The following is a 15,765-nucleotide window of genomic DNA, read 5'->3' on the forward strand; positions in this document are numbered from 1 at the left end:
AGAAAAAAAATCATCAGGTTTTTAATTTTTTTCAGATTTAAAATTTTTAATATTATCTTTCATCTATTTTCAATAACATTCTGAAAAAAAAAATAAAATTTTATTTCATTTTTATTAATTTTAAAATGTAAGATTCTTTCTGATCAATAAATAATAAGTATTTTTAATATTTTGTTGAATTACGTGTTTCATTCCCACGTGTGCATATCTATAATTTAGATATTTACATTTAATCCGGCATATGAATATGAATTTATAATATTCAATTTACTTGAAAATACATGACTTTCCATTGCAAAATTTATATTATCTATTTTTGTTAAAGGAATTGATTATTGATTTATATTAACAATCATTTATTTGGAATTAATTCCAAAATGAGTGATATTGATATTTAATTTCATCAATATTCTTCAATTATTAATATAACATTTAATGTACGAATATTATCATACAGAATTAAATTAAGAATTGAAGAGTATATTATATCAAAATATTATTAATTATACAATGAATTAGAATAAATGAATAATTTAAAAAAATATTTTATAATTATTGTTCAAATTGTTATTAATCCAAATTTTGAATTTTGCTCGTGATAATTTGAATACTTATTGTAAAATTAAATGAAATTAATGTTTTCACTATTTTAAAATTGAATTCATTAGTTAGATTAGATATAATTATATAATACAATTTTTCTAAATCTTATAATTTCACTTAATATTTTTCTGTACGTGAAAATAAATATATGCCCCTCTTTTACATTCGTGTTCCATGTATGTTTCGAAATGTATGTCTTTCACGAAGAGATTATCAAAAATTCACATTAATTTTGTGCGTTGAATATTGATTAAGATATTTTTCATGTATAATTATTATTAAAAAAGATTAAAAAATCGATATATTTTTTAATGATGAAAGTAAATTAATTCACAAGAGAATTAATCATAATTAATCTTCCCTAATTTATGTATCAATATATTCTCTATTTTTTAGAGCCATACTGTCGGTTGATCTTTGACGGATGGTCTTGCTGGCCTAATACTCCAGCAGGGGCCACTGCATACGCCCCTTGCCCAAATTTCATCACTGGTTTCGACGCTTCTTGTAAGTTATTTTTTCCTTTTTAATTTTTCCCATACGTACGTACGTTTCGACGATTTAACTTTCTATAAAAATAGAGTAGAATGTAAAATAGAAACGAAAAAATAATAATTTTCAATGAAAATAGATTAGATTTAGATGTAAAGGAAGGATGATGCGAGGAAAAAATGTTAACAACAATTCGTCATGTTGTAAAATGAAGATATAATAAAATATAATTCTTATACAATAGAATAAAATAGAGAAAGAGGATAACGCTTCGATCTTTGCACAATATTTTATTGCATACCTTATATGTATGAACAATATTGAATGCATAATTAAATGCACCATGTATCATGTTCCGGATTAAAATGTTATTTTCTTTGAGCGCGATGTAAATCATATGCAAAATATAAAAATATATATCTGACGATAAAATAAATCTCCACGATTCGACAATTCTTTATCGAATCTCTCAAATTGTGCGTCATATTATTCCAACTCTCTCACTGACGACAAAGTTCAATCGTTCAAGACGCCTCGTTCATCGAACACCCTTTGTTTGTTCGTCATTTTTCTTCTCTCCCAACTATTCCATAGCAGAAGAGGTATACGCATGATTAAGAAACCATGATCGAATTCCTCGATAACACGAAGTGTTAAGTGATAATCAACGATCAACATTAGCGATCAATTCATCGATTATCTTCTTTCCAATTTTTCATAAATCCAATTGCAAATCTTTTCTATTAACCCTAGAACTTTTTTCTATTAATAATAGAACAGACGATACCCCTGATCACAGGATCATCATATTTGGACAACTTGGTCATCAGAGCGTCGTATCTCTCCGAACATTCGTCCAACGTGATGGTGCCCGATAATTTCGCAGCAACAATACCAGCCTCGGTCGATCCGATCTCTATCAGGCCCTCTATCACTTCCAATTTTATATCAATCGTATCGTAATTATTATTGTACTCCTGGAATAAGTTCACCTCGCCCAGCATGTTACATAAAATATCAGTCATGTAAAAGATGAAGAGAATCGAGAACATCTCGATCAACTCGATAATCCTTTGGCCCAGATTCATCCCGAACTCTTTGGGCGTTTTCGAGGTTATTTGTTCTCGGGCGAATACCAGCATCAGATACGACATCGTGTCCGTTTGGGGGGTAAGGACGACGAGGAAGGTGGACAGAATCCCGTCGATCAGTTGATACTTAATTGCGGAAGGGTGAAACGAGTACGAATAATGCACAACGTCGTCGATGAACCGGCACACAACCTCGTTCACCGGATAGAAACAAGGATTATCGGGGTGTGCCACGCCCCAACCGCTCTTCACAACCTCTTTCAACACGTTGCACATAATTTTCATCAGACTGTCGAATTTATCCACGGGTAGGCGCAACATACTGCCGACTATGTACCTAACGGCGCAATTCGAGATCCCAGAATCTTGGTGGAAGAAGAACCTTCGTACGAGCTGTTCGAAAAAATCTTCAGACAAAAGATTGCAAATGCCCGCGTCTATGGAGTTCAAGAATGACTTGGTGTAATGCGTGATCTTTCCTTTCCCGATGTCGTCCGCCTCCGCGAATTTGTCGATCGTGTAGAGGGCCAGCTTCATGAAATCGGCCACGTACTCGTTGGGGGTCGATTTTATCAGTGACAACGCGTCGGAGAGCAAGTGCTCGTCCTTCGGCGTGAGCATGGAGATCAAGTAAGCGAGGTGAGACCACGTGACCGATTCCGGATCATCGCTGAACAATTCCATACTCTTGGAGAACAAGACTTCCCGTATCGAGTGATTCTCCTCGATCTCCCACTGCGCTTGAAGGAAGTTGATTAATTGATCGCGAGGCGCGAGCATATGCATCAATCTTATTCCGTGTTTCCGAACGGACACCCTCTGACTGGCTAACGTTCTGGCGAACGATATCGTGTCCATTGCGTTCGTTCGTCTGCAAACATTTATCAGAGCTGCCAGAGCGACCGACAAGTAGTCTCCCTCGAAGAGTCTGGTTAAAAGAGTGAGGGAGACCGGTGGATTCGCGAGTATCATGCAATGGATGATGTGCTTGACCAATTCGTAATTAGTCTTCGCCTCTTCGTTTTGTATGTCTATCGATTTGTCAGTTGGGATGAACGGCTCGATGATTTTCGAGAACGTGTCGCCGTCGACGAGATTCACCAAGATCTTGCAAACTTTCTTCCTCTTCGCCAAATCCTGGAGAGATTGCTCGACGAACTTGATCGGGATCTCGTTGTACCAGCGCGAAGCCTTGAGGAATCTCATCGTGTGCTCCGTGTACGCGATGTCCTGACATCCGTCCAGATATTCCTTCCAATGAGCCAGAATCTTTTCTGGGTTTCTTTTCAGAACCTCCAACGCCTCCCCTTTGCTCACGTTGGCGATCTCTTCGAACACCAAACTTTCGTACAAATCTTGCTCGTGTTTCATCAATATACGTTTCAGGTTGTCGGTAACGTATTGATTACGCCTCTCGTCATTCGCGGACAAAATTTCCTTGACTTTTTCCATCAGCCAGGGATAGTTCTTGACCGACATGCGCTCCACGCGATAGGTTTTGTTCACGTGAGTATCGTTGAAATGATAGATGGAGGAGCACAGATTGTACACGATCTCGACTTTGTTCTGTTTCCAGGGTTGCTCGTCGTAATCGTATTTCTGCGAAGCTATCGTTATACAAATCTCCAAACACGTTCTTTCGTGCTCGGAATACTTCTCAAGAATGTTCCAGTTGTCCATGTAGCTCATCATCTTTAACTCCATAAATATTTCGATCATCTGATAGATGGGTTGGGATTGAAGAATTTTATAATGGATGGCAGCCTCCACTATTCTCACGCCGGTAGTGTTTCTGATATTCAGATCCCCCTTTACGTGGGCGCGCATGATCATATCCATCAAGATCGACCAGAAATTCTCACCCATTTGGGGAAGATCGTAAAGCTTGAGCAATGTCTCGAACACTTGCATCAGGAACAAACCTTGCTCGTTCTTGTGCCTGATCTTGATGTACATCATAGTCTCTAAGAGAGCTTGGTCATCGTTGTTCACCTTGCACGAATATATCATCTTGCACACTAGCGCCGATCTATACTCCATTTCCGAGGTAGTATTTATCTGTTCCTTCAACTGTGGTATCGATTCGTTGACGGGCAAATAACATTTCCAACATATTGTATAATCCATCCTCTCGTCCGAGTTGTCTCTTTGCAATTTGATTCTCGCTTGCTTGATTCGTTCCTTGACTGGTAACATTTTCATCAACGTCGCCGTTACTTTACTCGAATCATCGAGGATATTCTTACCGTATACTTGTTTGTAAGATTTCAAGAAGAAATCGAGCTTTTTATCCTGTCGATAGTACTCCAAGTAACGCAACATGCTGTCCGTTTCGAAGTTATCGATGTTCGTGGGGAATAATTTCGGAAATATGATCTCCATGCAGCTATTACTGATTCTTTTCAACGGAAGAATCTCGATATACAGCTTGGGCTTTTGCTGCAAATGTTCCTTGCCGTTTTTCAGAAACGCCTCTGCGCACAGATTGCTCAGAGTTACCCTCGGCTCGAACATCTCGTACAATTCCACGAACGAGTCCAATCTCGTCTTGATCAATTTGGGCAGGAAGTCGCTGAACTTGTAAATATTTATCGGGTGGAGACGCCTCTCGCAGGGATCCATGTTCTGCTCGCTCAGTTTAAAATATCGAACAATGAAATCCGGATTCTTGCGGAAGATCTGCTTGATCAGCTTCCGACTAAGAACGATTCTTTTCTCTATGATAATGTTGTACATGAAAGACTCGCTACAAGCTGGTAGCAACGGCAACGCTTGTTTCAGACCGTAAAACGAAGCCACTGCCTTGAAGAATTCTTCGGCCAGGGCAGGATTCTTGGACGCCAGTCGAGAGGCTAAAACATTGATGATTCGCGTTCTGGTGTTTAAAGAAACGTATGGAAAGAGGTAGTTGAAAAAGTACTGAACATTAGTTATATATTCGTTGGTTCCATTGAAGAAATTGTTCGCTTGTAACGCTTTATTCACGATTATTTCGTCTCTGGATTTGAGAGCCTCCGCTATAGCCGCATAAGTGCTCTGATCATTTGGATTCTTTTTGTTCAACATCATAGCTGCGTGTATTTGAACAAAAGATACGAGCGGCCTGGGAATCTTCTCGGATTCGATCATCTCTTCCAGGCTGTTCGACTCGGACAATCGTTCTTTTATTAGATCACTTATCCATTTGTACTTCTCGCCGGGTGTGTCGCCAGGTAGCGCTTGGATAGCCTCCAAATGAGACGTTTGCGCAGCCATGTTTATCGGTATTCTCAGTCGATTTAAACGCTGAAAATTAAAAATTGTTTTCATTATTATCGTAAAAATTATTTAACTGTAATGTTGGTATGTAGATATGTAGATATGGAGTGTTGAAACATATGAAATGAATACTAGAAATCAAAACAAACGCAAAAATATGAATAGAATAAAATTGTTTATTAAGTTATAAGCAATTTAAGTTGGCCTTATTGGATGAAGCGAAATAGAATGAGATGTCTTTAATTTCTGTGATATTACTGTTCATTATTCGATTAAATTATTTTAACATAAGCAAGTCTCAATCAATATTTTTGTTTTAATTTTTATTTTAACTTTTAAAATCTATATTCTAAAGATCTTTCACTTTGTATTTTAGATTTACAGGAAATGAATACTTCTCAATGGATACTTCATTTTTTTTTGGTATTTAATAAATTGAATTTTCAATATATCAATATAATAAATTATTAAAATTATAAAATGAAATAAGCAAGTTAAATAAAATGCTGATTTTTTAATTTTACATTTACATGACAATTATGATATATTTCTTTATTTTCAAACAAGAAATAACAACATTCCGAAGACGCATCGTGTTAAACTGATCAATAACTATGTTTTTATATTCGTGTAATAATATGTTATTTAACCTTGGACGTTATCAAAGTAAACGGACATTCGGAATTAATAGAAGATAAGAATAGACTTTGAATTTGTATTAAACCATGATTTCTCGTCATCCCCATTTTTTCCCCCTTTCTAAAGAAAAATGTTTCTAAACGTTTTTTTTTTAATTTAATTTAAATTTTGTAAAAAATATTTATTAATGCAAATGTTTATAAAATGAAAAAAATATATCAAAACAAACAAAAGAAATAAAACTAAGAAAAATGAAGAAAAAAAACTTTTTTTCTTATATAATATATGATAAAATATTCACATTTATATTTTTATATATTTTCATATTTTTACTCAAGATAAATTTTTTTTCTTCAAGGAAAACAACAAAGAATCTTACTCAGGCTAAAAATAAAATTGCCAATTATCGTATTAAGCCGTACTATGCAAAAAATTCCAATTAACATTCAGTTTTCAAAAAGAAGAAAAATAATTTTATTGCTCTTAATCAACAATTTCAAAGAAAGACAGTTTGTTATGCTTATCGCCCTCTTTGATTACCAATTCTGAGAAAAAGCTACTTGCACTATTTGTGTTCTATTCTTTATATAAAATATTTCACAAAATTATTCTAATATTAAAACAATCCTGAAAATTATGAACATAATAATTTATTTTTCGATACACATATTATTTTTCTGATAATTGAACAAGATGTCTGTATATCTTTAAATACCTCGGCGATGATGATCGTTGAAAGGCCAAAAAAATGTCTATCATAAATCGGGCGGAATTTTATTCTTGCGATAAAACAGAATAATTGTTTTTATGTTCTGTGAAACACTACGAATTTAAAATCAAAGATAATTCGATTATTCACGTGCAATTTTAATTATCCATATTTTCTTTCTCGCGTGGCGAGAAGCTTGCGACAAAACGCGAAATCTCGCTATGAAACGAAGCCAGGTCAGCGTTGACTCACCTCAAACGTCACTCGAGTGTTTATCCGACGAGCATAGGTTAGGTTAGTTTCGAAATCGAGCGGATTCACATTGCACAGCAATTTGTTAATTAATTAAGGCTGATTTTTAATTATACATTTATTTGAATTTATTCATTTCATGATTTGATAAAATTTTTGCTATGATTTTCATTTTATTTTCGAAAAAACTTATACGAATTCTACGATTATGACACTCGCGAGAATTACATGGACTGAATGGTTTTGCGCATGCGTGAATATACACAAGTAAATAGCATATGCGCCGTTCTCTGGCAATCATCCAAAATTGTGCATTCCTTAGTTGATTCTATATAGTTGACAAGTAAACAAATTTATTTATAATGTATGGAACATTGTTAAATAAAATTATAATTCTAAAGTTTGCAATACATATTTTTTGCAGTTTAAATATTTGAATATTTTTTTAAAAATATAATCTAATCGAGATGAAATGAAAAATTATATCAACAAAGTTTAAAAAAATAATATTTTTATTCTATCTTAAATATCCTTGTTTTTAAAGGTATAGAAAAGTTTTATTTACATTTTTTGTCATTTAAATAAAGATATTAATTAAAATCAATCAAATAGAATTTTAATATCGATCTGAATTTATTAATATATTATTATCTTTTTATTGTTTTATTAATTATTATTACAAATATTACAGAAGTTAAAATGTACATTACAATTTATTTTTAATTCTCTTCCAATCAAATCTTTGTTCCGATTTATTATAGGATTCCATTTGAAGCGTCTTATCAATGCGCAAATAATTATATGTATCTTTTTTCTCGAGTGGTTTCCAAATTGTTGTGATTAAATCCGTGACTTTAGATGTTGGATTCCTTAAAAAAAAAAAAAAAAGAAAAAATAAAATAAAAAATGAAAAAATAATAGAAGATAATAAATTATTCTTTCTATTATATTAGATTGCGATATAAAATAATTTAATTTTCTTTAACAAACGTCTTTATTTTTTATGTTGATGAAAACATAATTAATTTTTTTTCAGCTTTCTTTTCTAGTTTCTCGCGATATTTTTCACAATTTCACACGAGGTTGGTGCACAGTTGTTAGCCAGAGTACAAGCTTTAATTATTTTTGTAGTTTATGTCAAGTTTCCTTGCATTTCCTGTTTTTAATCTCTTCTCGAGGTTTCGCAAGCTTTTTCAATGCTTTCATATGTTATTATTTTTTTCGAATTTTTCATATGGATAGTCCTTTATCATTTTTTCTTTTTTTTATGCGAACTTGATACAATTTAAGTAAATAATTCAAATTTTATATATTGTAACATTATATATATATATATATATTTCCTTTGAAATTGATTATAAATTCTTTTTAAAGAAATAGATTCAACAATTAAGCAATTATTAACAATAAAAAGAAAAAGAGAATATAATATACACTAAAAAGAAAAACTTACCCAGTTTTAGCAAAATCTGTCCACATTTGAGTAAAATATTCCATTATTATGTAATTATCAGTTCCAACTTCTATTAGTTTTTTGTTTGCAAGTTTCTTCGATAAATGCGGGAAGAATAAATATTGCAATTCATCTGCATGTGTAGCACCTGCGAATTTTCACAAAGAAAACGATATACTTTTCAAATACTTATTTATTAACATTATTTATGAACAGAAAATAAAATTAACAAAAACTTAAGGAATTAAAAACAAAATTACAAAATATAATTAAAAAAAAAATTAAGAAACTCAACTCTCAATGATAAAGATAATATATAATAATATATAATTATGTAGGAACATAATTAAAAATTAAATACCTGGCAGAGTAACATTCATCACGATTCTTAATAACGAATTTTCCGAATCGTAGGTGAATTTGTATATATAAGTAGTCTTTGGAGCTTTTTCCATTTGAATATCAATTACATCATGAATACCTCGAAGGAACATGACATCGCTCATAAAATCTGCATATTTTTGCTTCGTTTTTTCGCAGATTTTTTCTTTTCCAAAATAATAGTATTTCAGATCGTCTGGACTAATATCCTCCTTCTTCAAGTAGGGCTGCAACTCCAAAGGAATTACCACCTCGAAATTCTCATTTACTTTTTGTATAATATCCTCATTTTTCATATCTTGAAATACTGAAAAAAATTTTCACTTCACTTCGATCTTTACGTTTTTTTTTTTTTTTTAATTTTAAATAAAATTTGAAATTTTATCAAGAAGGGAATTATAGAAATATTTTTTTTCGAAATTTGAGAATTTATTTACAATATTGAAAATATTTAAAATCTAAATATCTTCTAGTTTTTATATATATATTAGAGAAAACTTATATTTTGTTCCATTTTAAATAAAGAAAAAATAAACTTACGAAAGTTAATAATGCTGCTTCCCTCGTTCTCGTTATAACCGATCAGTAAAGGTACTTTGATACCTTTTTTCATCATTTCCGAGGGATGTTGAGGCATAAATGGATTCGGGGATTTGTTGTCGATACAAGGTGCAAATGTTCCAAATGTTACGTAAGGTTGCTGCAAACATGTAGAAGTTGAACATTATAATTTTCAAACAATGTGTGAAAACTTAATTGATTTAACAATTAAATTTCTGTGTCAAATAATAAAACCTTTTCATTTTTATTGAACGTAACGAATATCAATTAGTCTTTTAACAAATAATGATTGACATGAGAAAGGAAACGAAAAATTAATCGATAAAAAAGAATATAAAAATAAACTGAAAAAATTATTCCAATATTAATTCAAATTTATTCATAAGTTTCATTATAAATAAAACATATATTATAATTTTTTATTTATGTACATAATACTCATAATTTCATTTTAATCAATTTCATTTATAAGATAAATACTAGACATTACAATACTGCGTAGTTATCACTGTTAATAATATAAAAAACTATATATATATATATATATATACTGTATTTTATAATATACATAATTAATAAAAATATATATCATTATGAATTAAGAAATAGAACTGATAAATAAAAAAAACAATTTCATCTTTTGTCTAAATCATATAGATATTTCTAAATATTTAAATTCTCTATAAATAGACAAACATCCTACTCTTAATTAATTAAAAGTAATAATATAGAATGATAAGAGATGTCAATAAGAATGACAATATAATGCTAATGTAATGCTTAATTAAATATAATCGACAGAATAAATTAGCTTCGTTTCCTTGCAAATCAAGTTCAAAAAAAAAAAAAAATTCGTTCAAAGTTGAATTACGTTTTTATAGGAATTGATACTTTTTAATCAAACTTCTCGCAGCCGAGAAGAGGAATCGTGCAGCACTGTTTCGAAGATTAGGGGCCACTGGAAGAAATCGAAACTGTATCGCTGTTCCAATCGGAACTTTTTTTTTTTTTTTTTTCATAGATATCCGCTGTATCGGTTCTGCTACACTGCTCTTTTTTTCCAAGGTAATTTCTTTCCTCTTCGATTCTCTTCTCTCTGGATTTTACTACTATATCGATATCTGGATCATTTGATATCAAGTGGTGCAACGTGAACCTAATGTTTCTTTCATTTCTTCGAAAGCAGCTTATAAAGAACTGTTTTCGACGATTCAAGTTCCGTTTTCATCGAAATTGCATTATGATTAGAAATCTTATAAATAATATTCATATCCTTTATTAAATTTTTTTAGATCCCTTTAAACAATCACTTTAGATTTCCTTCCAAATATATAAAAATTAATATTTAGACGAACGAAAACTTCTTCAAAATTACATGAAATAATTTATCCTCAAACTTTGCAAACTTTCTTTTGAGAAAGAAATCAATTATTCATAAAAATTTTCACTCTTCAAAAAGTAAGAATTTCGTTCGATAAGAAGAAGAAGAAGAAGAAGAAGAGAAAAAGAAATTTTCGAATGCACACGGTTCTTTCGTTATTATTCACTCTCGAGAATTTCGTACTTTTGTTCAGGGGGACTTACCGTTGACTTTAAAAGCTGTGTCTCGGTAAATGCAAGTTTCTGCGCATCCACGGTCCTCAAGAACTCGAGCACGGTTTTAGGATCGGTCGATTCCTCGCCAAGTTTTGCCGCCAACTCGTACGCGTACTTGCTCGGTTCTCTCGTTATTATAGCCCAAGGATTAATAGCCACTCCGCTCTGCGCGATCGCCTTATGGAACAAGCCTGTGGAAATCGAACAGGGAGTTTCCAAAATTTCTAATAGATTTTTTGCTTGCAAATTCGACGAAGATACGAAAATGTATATACAGGATTTGGAATTTTTCTGTATATGAAAAAACAAATGAGAGAAAAAATTTTTCTTCGTTCGAGGATTACTTTTTTTCCTTTTTTTTTTTTTTTTCTTTTAAATCAAATATGAACAAATTTCGTGTGAATTTCAGCGTTGAAATATATTTCCGCGTTTCGTTTCATTTTGACGCGTGTCAAATCGAATCAGATTTCAGATTTTGTTTTTGCAATTATTAAACATGTATTTGTAAAATTAATATTAATACGTGTTTAAATTTAAAAAAATAACGTGATTAATTTCATAAATAATATCATAACTTTGAATATCCCCGTGTAAAGTATTATATAAAAATTTCGATATACTTTGAATAGAAGAGAATACGCTGGATCGTAAAATTCTGCAAGTCATGCGTTAATAATGCCTGAATAGAAACGTTGAAATGAACTTTCAACTTGAGGCGAATGTGAATAAATAATTTGAAAACGTACCCTGAGCTAGAGGAGATATAGTCAAATAGTGGACCGAGCCACCACCGGCACTTTCACCGAATATAGTGACATTGTTGGGATCTCCACCGAAACTCGAGATATTTTCCTGCACCCATTTCAAGGCCATTACTTGGTCCTTTAAACCTTGATTACCTGGAGCAATTTCATTCTCCAAATTCAAGAAACCTAGAAACAAGGAACGAGGAGAACGAATGAAAATTCTTTCAATAATAAATTTTCAAAATTTCAATTTCATTTGTCTAAAATAAATATGGATAAATGGATTTTGCGAGAGAAATTTTGATAATTAAATATTAAATATTAGAAGCATTTTACATCGATTTACTTCGTTTTTAATATGGCGAATTAGGAAAAAGATATTCTCCGACATTTGATATTATTCTTATCATTTTTTTTTTCTTCCACTTGTGCATGTAAAATGATAATAATATTGATAAAATGCAAAGTGAAAAAAATACTGGATGTCGATTAAAAATTATTTATTAAGTTAGTTATATAAGTTTATGTCTGCCTCGTTTTCCATCAAGCATAAATTAAAATTATTTATAACCTAATAAATAAGCCTTTAGCTAAAATACCAACTTTTGCGTTTATTCAAAATCAATTTAAAGATCGATTTAAAGATAATCTCACGAATATATCAATACTTTGTAAATGTAACATATTAAGATATTCACGAGACAAAAATAATCTTATTATTTTCCATCCACCTATTTCTATTTACCTAAAACACCGAGTCTATAATTAATCTTCACCAGAACAATATCCTTTCGCATCAGATAATCGGGACCATAAATATCATCGTTGCCAGATCCTACCATAAATGCGCCACCATGGATCCATACCATCACGACACGTTTCGTCTTTGATTCGGCCACTGGCCTGTATACGTTCAAATAGAGACAATCGTCACTTCCTTTCAATTGACGGAACAACGTATCATTTTGGGCGCAAACGTCTCCGTGTTTCGAGGCGTCTCTTATTCCTGACCATGGCTCCAACGGTTCTGGATCCTGGGAGGAAAATGTGTTAACAAAAAGGAGAAATGTTAACTGTAACAATGAATTTTTAGGAGAGAAGTGATGAACACATTTGTTGGAGAGAATTTTTTCATGTTGTTTCTGGAATTAGCCGCAAGAAAGTCAAATTTGTAGAAATCAGCAATGATAGTTAAGAATAATTTTGTGAAATTATTTTTATTTTAGAAATTTGTACAGGGCAGCAAATTCGATTTCGTGTTGATTCATTCATTTTTATTTTTTCTTTCAAATTACTTTACGTATTTTAGATTTATATAAATCACTTTATATTAGGCTATTAAAATATAAACACCTATTAATCTTAATCAATTTTTTTCATTCTAAATTACAAGGTTTATTTATTTATTTATTTTTTTTTAATAAATTGGACTATTTGCACGATAATTTATCAATTAAAATTTCGTCCTTCACGTAAAAATTCTTTCTCTAATGATAAACGTGAGAATATTGCAGAATTTCATAGTACGATACTAGTGTACAATAATTCTATTGTATTGCATTGCACATAAGTTCGTATTTGATATGTGATATCTTCATTTTGCTTTTCGCTTTAAAATAGCAGATATCTTTGTTTCTTTCAAAGTTACATGTTTTGTTAATAATAATATCACGATTATTTTAATTATATGTTTTGAAAATATTTCTTATTTTTCTACGATTTTTACTTGCAAAATTTGGATTGATTTTTCAAGTATTAAAAATTTATTAAAAATTGAAATGACTTTCAAAGATTAAATTCTACAAATATATCATATAATTATATAATTATTTAATCATTATTAACAACTATTTTAGATTATGATAATTGATACAAATTATTTACGCGTAATTAGATTAAAATATATATTACATATGTTAACATTATATTAAATTTATCAGTTAGAATATATATGAAAGATTGATGATTATTTCAAAAGGATATATAGGAAGAGATATTTATAACATATTAAGATGTTATTACATAATGATTGAAACGACCAATCATACATATCTTTTTACATATCTTTTGCTCTTTATTGATATAATTTGACGTTGCTCGTTTCTTTTCAGTTGTGTAATATACTGTACATATATAAATCATAATGAATAAAAAATAAGACTGATATGAACATACACAAATAAAAATTATATTTTATAAAAATGAGTAATCTAAAAATAAGTAATCTTCCAATTTAATTAGAATTTATGCAATTATAAATTATTTTTAAAAAATCGTTCGATATACAATAATTTTTCATATCTTTTTCATTTTATATTATACATGTAAATAATTTCGATTCACATTTAATTAATCAAATTGATATGAACTAGAATGATAAAAATAATAAAGTGATAAAGTGATAATAAAATCTTCATTTTTTGATTGTACATTTTATGATTGAACAAATTCACAAATCTCACGCATCGAAAAGCAAAGTTGAAATTATTACAAATAACAGATTTAATTTAATCAATTATTATTAATAATTTTTTCGTTATGTTAATACAAAAACTTTAAAAATTGCAAAAATTTAAAAAATTTATTTTTTTGTAATACAGCAAAAATTGATAAAATAATATTTAATTATTCTTAAAATTATTTTTATTAATATAAATATTTCGTGTTCATTTAGCTTTAATATTTAAAAGGCAAGAATATTATTTACCAATCAAGTTAAATCTTATCTTTGGACTTTACAGATTAAAATTATCTCATAAAATAACATTACTTATATTTTTATGATAAATTTTATTATCATATCTCCAGTATATATAAGTTAAAAATAAAAATAACATATTGTAGAATATCTTTGAAAAATCGATTCTAAAATAAAAAAAAGAAAACACACACACACACACACACAAATTTATATAAAAATATCGATTAAAACTTATTTATTAAATTACGAATAATTTAAATTTGCGTTAGATGAAGCGAGATGGAAACACAGTTGATAATCGGTGTAACGAAGAAAGAACGATCTTGCTCTCTTTCCATCTTATCTCGTATAACGTATATTTCAATTGCTTATAAATTATAATAAGCTTTAACTATAATAAGCTTTTTTTATTTATTTTAATCATAAAATAATTTTTATTATTTTATTAAATAATTTTATTATCATCTTTGAAAGATGTTTTACGAATTTATTAATACTTTTTATATAAAAATGTAAGTGTTCGTTCGTTATAAGTGATAATCATTTTCGAAGGAATTTACCTTAAATCGAAGAGGGCCGATCGGTGGTTTTGCATATGGTATACCACGAAATGCCAAATACTGATCACTATAATCTGTTTCTTCGACAACGCCACGTAATTCACCTTGCTTCACGCGTACAACTGTATTTTCATTCGCCATTTTACAAACGAATCCACTTACGACGAACGTCAATCTGAACTGAGCCGCAGTTAGATACTTGTATTAAATAAAGAGGTGTCTCGAGGCTTGGCTAAGTTAGTGGTAGGGATAAAACGATAGAAAGAAAGACATTTCACATTGTCTCGAATGATAGATAATCGTTGAATAATCGAATAATCTCTACGGAAGATTAATTGAAGAAAGTATTTGATTTTGGAATAATTTTGGTATAATTTCTTTTTTTTTTAATTGATAAAGTTTTTTAAAAATAGTAATAATGTTTGCATTAAAAGTAAATTATATTAAATTATATTAAAAGATCATTCGATTTTATTTAATAATCATATAACGAAATATATAAATTTTTATATATAAAAAGTTTCGATCAAAGATAAGATAATTTAATTTTGTTAATAATTGATATTGTAATATCATTTTGAGTGAGAATTTTTCAACGAAAAATTTAAGAAAATTATTAATAAATTTAAAGAATATATATATGGATGTCATTTTGAATTTATAGATATAAATATTAAAGAAATTTTATTGTAATTTTATTTATAATTTCAATATAAAAATAAG

At 29.8% G+C, this 15,765-nt stretch overlaps 3 protein-coding genes across 12 annotated transcripts in view; 1 reads left to right on the forward strand and 2 right to left on the reverse strand.

The window, feature by feature from the left end:
• The window catches only part of Dh31-R (Diuretic hormone 31 Receptor), a 98,242-nt gene that overhangs the window by 65,377 nt on the left and 17,100 nt on the right, over window positions 1–15,765 (forward strand). For 7 of the 8 annotated variants that reach the window (XM_086917007.1, XM_086917006.1, XM_086917004.1 and 4 more), the window contains one exon: window positions 1,000–1,110. The exons of the other annotated variant lie outside the window; for it this stretch is intronic. In XM_086917007.1, the coding sequence (XP_086773133.1) occupies window positions 1,000–1,110 (111 nt within the window). The remainder of the gene's footprint in view (window positions 1–999; window positions 1,111–15,765) is intronic. 8 annotated transcript variants of the gene reach the window in all.
• On the reverse strand, window positions 892–7,604 carry LOC100870610 (uncharacterized). Of its 3 annotated transcripts, XR_015295050.1 has the most exons (3): window positions 6,799–7,064; window positions 1,397–5,471; window positions 892–1,172 (listed from the first exon to the last, which is right to left on the reverse strand). XR_015295050.1 is itself a non-coding variant. In XM_012484414.3 (2 exons), the coding sequence occupies exon 2, from the start codon at window positions 5,439–5,441 to the stop codon at window positions 1,845–1,847; it is 3,597 nt and encodes a 1,198-aa protein (XP_012339868.1). In that variant the 5' UTR covers window positions 5,442–5,471; window positions 7,045–7,604; the 3' UTR covers window positions 1,292–1,844. The 3 variants fall into 3 exon arrangements, 2 of the variants coding, with proteins under 2 accessions (XP_012339868.1, XP_003692225.1); XM_012484414.3 differs by lacking the exon at window positions 892–1,172 and having other exon boundaries at window positions 1,292–5,471; window positions 7,045–7,604; XM_003692177.4 differs by lacking the exon at window positions 892–1,172 and having other exon boundaries at window positions 1,292–5,471.
• LOC100869585 (juvenile hormone esterase) lies at window positions 7,659–15,307 on the reverse strand. The gene is made up of 8 exons (XM_086916999.1): window positions 15,043–15,307; window positions 12,527–12,815; window positions 11,782–11,967; window positions 11,024–11,226; window positions 9,419–9,578; window positions 8,859–9,185; window positions 8,498–8,645; window positions 7,659–7,913 (listed from the first exon to the last, which is right to left on the reverse strand). Exons 1-8 carry the CDS (start codon window positions 15,181–15,183, stop codon window positions 7,751–7,753), a joined length of 1,617 nt encoding a protein of 538 aa, XP_086773125.1. The 5' UTR covers window positions 15,184–15,307; the 3' UTR covers window positions 7,659–7,750.

The sequence above is a fragment of the Apis florea genome, unplaced genomic scaffold, assembly GCF_048593485.1.
Source record: "Apis florea isolate Af1SG1 unplaced genomic scaffold, ASM4859348v1 contig_3811_pilon, whole genome shotgun sequence".
NCBI lineage: Eukaryota > Metazoa > Arthropoda > Insecta > Hymenoptera > Apidae > Apis > Apis florea.